Source organism: Nicotiana sylvestris, chromosome 2, assembly GCF_000393655.2.
Source record: "Nicotiana sylvestris chromosome 2, ASM39365v2, whole genome shotgun sequence".
Classification (NCBI taxonomy): domain Eukaryota; kingdom Viridiplantae; phylum Streptophyta; class Magnoliopsida; order Solanales; family Solanaceae; genus Nicotiana; species Nicotiana sylvestris.
This window is the reverse complement of record NC_091058.1, coordinates 119,100,053-119,106,303: the sequence shown is the minus strand read 5'-3', so window position 1 is coordinate 119,106,303 and position 6,251 is coordinate 119,100,053. Positions and strand designations below refer to the sequence as shown.

Sequence of the window (6,251 nt, the reverse complement as noted above, 5' to 3'; positions counted from 1 at the left end):
GGCTTGCATGAAGTTTATACTACAAAAGACATCCTTAGTGATGTCCAATCTCAATAGGAAGTGACTGCTGCACTGTCTGCTGCATTGTTGCAGGCAGTCACTTTCTATAGCTGCGTTCCAGCTATACTGTTGACTTGTACTTCTATCAAGGGAACACTAAGGTATCAGGTCCCTAATCTGGTTCCTATGAATCTGAAGGCACACTGCCCAGATTATCTTGAGTTGATTAACTTGAATGATTGTACCAGGCATGCTTCAGGTCCTTTATCTGGTTCTCATGAAGTAAGTTGTTTTACCTTCCTTGATGGTATTTATACGTGTGTGACATCACTTACAATGATGTAAGCAAGATAGGTAAAAAACCTTCCATAGAAAGTTGACTGCTGCATTATTCCTGTGCAGTAGCGTGTGCAGGCAGTAACTTTCCTGCTGGAGAGTTGACTTCATACAGTCTTCTCGGGAACTGGTAGGGACCTTTTTCCTCATTTGTTCCTTCCTCTCTGAATAGTTGAGTTATATCCCACGCTGGATTCCAACTTGGAACTTTGTGATCTCAAGGTCTTGTAGATGTGTAACAGGTTCCGTATCTGGTTCTGGATGGTAAGTTTATTCGATCATCAAAACATAAAGTAAAGTTCCTATGCCCAAGGTACTTGTAACCTATCAATTTCCCCCTTTTTTATAACGACAAACTCAGAATTGATATTCCCCCTAAGAATCAGATCTCCACATTGTTCCCCCCTATGAATCAACCATATTCCCCATGAGAACCGAACCTAAGGAACTGATCACAACTGGTTCCTCAAGACTGTTTGGAAAATCATCAAAACTCAAAGTACCATAACTTATCAATTTCCCCCTTTTTGATGAATAACAAACCCAGAATTATTCCCTCTGAGAATTAGGTTCCTTATTTGCACTGATCACATCTGGTCCGTACCCAGTACGTTGAGAACGTTTGTCATCATCAAAACATGACATAGTGTAACTTAAAGAAATTTCCCCATTTTTGATGATGGCAAACTCTCTCTTAATATTCCCCCTAAGAACCAGATTCCTCACATGTTTCCCTGCGGATCAGACCGATAATCAACATATTATTAGCATGTTCCCCCTACGAAGCAGATCCATCTTTCATGCACAACACAACATATCATTCGATTCTATTCCTCTCCCATGTTGACACCTATATAACTTTCCCCTTTTGGCATCATTGAAAAGAATAACAGAAGAAGTACCACCAAAAAGAAGTTCAACAACATTAACTCAAGCTACTTGGGCAACACAGTATAAATAATATCAAGAACAACAAGTGAATGTCAATGCACAAAATAGAGTGATTGCCCATAGTGGAGCAATTATAATAAAAGCATAGTAGCTTCAATAATACATAATATGACAATTTAAACCTCTGAACTACCAATGTGATCAAATATAAGGATCAAAAGAGGATAAGAATTCAAGGGAATTTGGAAGGAGTGAAAGACATGAATCACTGGGCAGGAGGAAAAGTAAGGGGCTAAGGCCTTGATGAGTTTGTCCATTCGTTCGTTGATTCTCCTTTGATAAATGATCATCTACTATCTCAGTTCCTCCACTTGTTTCCTCAATCTTTCATTCATTCTCACCCTTCAACTTAGCATTCTATTATGCTGAGGGTCCTCGAGGACCTGGTGCTCAACCTATCTAAGTAGGTTGAACCATCAATCAGATCACCAAGAAGCTCCCCAAGCTTCTTCTCATCAAGAACAAACTTAGTCCTATGCACATATAGCATTAGATTGTCACATAAAGCATAAAACTCTTTACTTCTTCTTCATAACATTGGGTCTTGGAGGAACAAAAAGGTGATTCTATTTTTTGGAACTCAACAATGTCAAGAAGTTCCTCCATTATTTTTTTCCAGCAATAGCAGAGTCAACACTCTGCCTTACAACACATTTTGAGACTTCAACGTCTTCCCCTCCAAACTTAATGGCTTAACCTTTTGCTGTTGTATGGAACTAGGTTCTTCATTTACACTGCCCTTTCTATCCTAGAGCTGTCATGTCTCCGTCTTTCTCTATTCACCCTTATCATCTGTTGCATCTTTCTCAACCGACTTTCTTTTCTCCATTTTTTTATTATATATATATATATATATATATATATATATATATTCACAAATGGAGATTCTTCCACTTCATCCTCTCTTCCACAATTACCATATCGGCAAGGTACACCACTTCATCATCAATCAGCCTGCTTTTCTCAATCCTTTTTATTAGATCAGAGGTTCGATTATACACAGAACTCAAAGAGAAAAATATCATCATTAAATTGACTTCATGAGAAGGACTTGAGGGATCAAGTTCCTTATTTAGTCCTTACATTTACCAATATCTCCATCCTTCATGACTTCCACAAATCCAACCACAACTTTAGCCTCACGCTCAAGAATATTAGATCTACCATGTTCCCTTTCAGTTAAACTTCCATCAAAATCTACCAAAGACTTCTTGGGGTTTTGCTTCTGATGGAGTTAGGTTTTTGGAAAGTGAGAGAGTTGGGTTCACTTCTGGAGTATTTGGAAAGAAGGATTACTTTGAGACAAGGTTGATTCTGGTTTTGAAGAAAAGAATTGGTTTTATTTGGGTGTAAGATAGAGAAGTTCCTTTTTGAGGCAACGAGTTGGTTCAGAAAAGGTTTAATATTTTGGACTTAAAAAGTTAGGAGGAGAGGCAGGAGAAAGGCAGAAATAAATTAATGATATGACACTTCAGCAGCTTAAAAAGGCATATAAGTATTGGAGGGACTACTAACTTGAGTCACAGGAACCAGGTTCCTTGACGGTTTTTGAAAATTTTGAGCAAAGACTCCTAGAAGTGCAATGTCACTCTTACATATTTTTCTCCTGAAGCTGTCATATGTGTACACCTGTAACGGTATAGATTTGAGTTAGATGTCGCCAAAAAACACTTTTTAGCATTGTACCTTTCCTTCTTAACATAGCCAATCATTGAGGGACCAGGTTCCTCTGTGCCATTTTGGAGATTTTACTACATCTCCTTCATCCACTTGACTCATTAAATCAGTATTTCCATTTGCAATATCTATTGCTTTACCAAGAGCATTTGTGAATTATCCATTTTCATATTCTTGGTTTTGTGACCCTTTTTCCATCATTGTTTAGAACAAAACATTTGCATCCAAAGGCTCTCGAGTAGGTCAACTTGGCTTTTCTCCCATTGAGCAGTTCATAGAGAGACTTCTTGATGAGGGACCTGATCATGCATTTGTTAATCAAGTAGCAAGCAGTTTTGACTGCTTCAGCCCATGAACCAGGTCCTCCATAACCAATTTGTTCAACAAGTAGAAACTCACATACCAGTCATCTTCACCATAATTCAGCATCATCATTAATGATACTTAGGCATGTTATATCACCACTATACTGGGACTTAAAATCAGCAGTGTATACATTCTTGTATCTTTTGGCCACAAACACGGCCTCACAAGTCATAAGATTTGTTACTATGCATATCTTGGACAAGAATTCCACTTTATTTCCCTTGTCACATATCTAAGAAGCACTCAAGAGACTTTACTTCAGGCCATTGACATAATATACATTTTCAGTTGAGTGAGTGAGTGACTTCCCAATCCTTCCTACTCCTAGAGTGTACCCTTTTTAGCTATTTCCAAAGGGTACACTCTCTCCTTGCAGGGCCTTAAGTGAAAGAAGATCATTTGTACTTCCAGTCATATGCTTTGAGTAGCTTCCATGTACCATTGTAGGCTGCTTCCTTTCACTGTTCTCTGCACAAGAAAATTAGGAGTTAGACTTAGGAACCCAAACGAGTTTGGGTCCCTTGTAATGATAGAACAGGTGGATCAGACTTCTTTTTTCCCATACAGGCATCACATATTTTCTTTTCTGGGAACTAGGTTTCTCATCAATATGCCTCTTTTCAGCAAAAACTTTATTGTTCTGCAACGACTGAATTTTAACTTTACAGGAGTCCTTGCAATGTGAAAAGGGGTGAATGATGGCTCTTTGGTCCAAGCAGGCATTATACGTTTTTTATGTGAGGACCAGGTTTCGTAGCAATAGTTAGTTTTTCAGCAAAAACCTTATTTTTCTGCAACGACTGAATTCTGACAATACAATTTTCTTTAAAGTGCCTAGTGTTGCCATATTGAGTGCAAAGCCAATTGTCAGGTACAGTAACATACTTGCTATAAAGGTTGTAGGGAGTCTTTTTCCTTTGGAACCTGATTCCCTGCCTATTTCCCCCATTGTTTGTGTACAAGGCATTGATAGCATCAGAGGACCAGGTCCACTTAAGTGATTTTTCAAGATCACTTTTCACTCTTCCTAGTTCTTCCTGAAGTAGCTTATTTCTCTCAAGCTCAACACATAGACTAGACTTCATTGAATTTAACTCACTTTCAAGCTTAATGTGTGCCTCACTTGCAACTTCCTTTCCCTTTTGAGAATTCTCAGGCCTACTTTTTATTTTAAGTTCCCCAATTGTTTTTTTTAAGTTTACAACTACCACCAATAGGTCATCTCTCTCGTGCTCAACGTCAGCATTACTCTCAGTTAAAACCTCTTTTTCTTTCTTCATACTCTCAATGGTTTCCTCTAAGTCTACAATGGAAACTCCCATATAATCCCTCTCTTGTTTAATGCCACCAATTTCTTCTATTAAAGAATTCTTCTCATTAATGAGGCTGTGATAGGCATCGATCAACACATTTGCTAAGGACATCAATTTTTTCTTGGAGTAAGTTTTCAAATTTTTTTAAACATCAAGAAAACTTACCTCATCTTCCTCTTTGTCTTCATAATCATCAGATTTGGTCATGAGTGCAAAGATTGACTCATATTCTGAAGATCCATCGTCAGCAACCATCATATTTTCTTCTTCAGATTCACTAGAGGAATTTCCCTAATCAACCAGGGCTTGCTTCAACATGTTGTTAGCAACATCTCTTCTTTTGAACTTTCTGTCAGGGACCTGGTTCCTTTTAGTGGCCTTTTCAGTACTGGTTTTATAATGATCCTGCTTATGAAGAGGACAGTCTTTAATGAAGTGTCCAGACTTTTCACACATATGGCATCAATCATTTTCTTCAAAATTCCCGCTGGAAGTTCTTTTCTTTGGAATCCCACCATTTTTTTGAATCATCTTTTGGAATCTTCGAGTGACATACTCCATGTCGGATTCATCACTACTTGAGTCTTTGTTGGCAGCCTTGAGAACCAAATTCTTCTCCTTCTTGGGCTCTCTTCTTTCAAGATCCTTCTTTCTCTTCATCTCTTAAGTTTTGAGATTTCCAATGAGTTCATCACCGATCAGCTTCTGCAAATCCTTGGCTTCAGTGATAGCATTTACTTTACTTTTCTAAGAACCTGGTAAAACACTAAGTATTTTCTGGACCAGCTTGTTTCTTGGGATGACTTCACCAAGGGAGTGAAGCTCATTGATAATGGAGGTGAAACATGTGTGTATATATTGAATAGACTCATCCTCCTTCATCTTAAAAAGCTCATACTCAGCAGTAAGCATATCAATTTTGGACTGCTTAACCTGAGTAGTTCCCTCATGGGAAGTTTGAAGAGCTTCCCAAATCTCTTTAGCAGACTGACAAGCTGAAAAGCGATTGTACTCATCTGGTCCGATGCTACAAACAAGAATCTTCTTTGCCCTAAAATTCTTCTCAATAGCTTTTCTATCAGCATCGTTGTACTCTTTTCTTGTTTTTGGGACTATAACTGTTCCCTCACCAATAGTTTTCATGGGAACAAAAGGTCCATCACATATTACATCCCACAGCTCTGAGTCTTCAGCCATAATGGAATCATGCATTCTTGTTTTCCACCAACCATAGTATTGACCGTTGAAATTTGGTGGTCTGTACGTTGATTGTCCTTCCTTGTGATTTGGTGGAGTAGCCATGTAGATCCTTTCTAGGTGTTAACCTTTTAGAAAGAACCTGCTCTGATACCAATTGTTAGAAACTTAGCATCCACCAGACTGTATAGAGAGCCGGGTTCTCTATGAGTTTCCTTTGAAAATATTCATAAACCAAACTGTATAGCGATCTGGTCCTATATTAGTTTGGTACAGTGCTAACTACTGAACAAGTATGTAAATGAAACTTTCTTGTCACGACCCTAAACCTAGACCCGGTTGTGATGGCACCTCTCGTGAAGACAAGGCCAGCCGACACAAACTTCCAATTAATTTAACAGATAATAATGT

The 6,251-nt window shown here is 38.3% G+C and overlaps 1 protein-coding gene across 1 annotated transcript; it reads right to left on the bottom strand.

Annotated features, from left to right (window-relative positions):
* Positions 1 to 5,390: 5,390 nt before the first annotated feature.
* LOC104241935 (uncharacterized) lies at positions 5,391 to 5,945 on the bottom strand. Its single transcript, XM_009796904.1, has one exon. It carries the CDS (start codon positions 5,943 to 5,945, stop codon positions 5,391 to 5,393), a length of 555 nt encoding a protein of 184 aa, XP_009795206.1.
* Between the last annotated feature and the right edge of the window lie 306 nt (positions 5,946 to 6,251).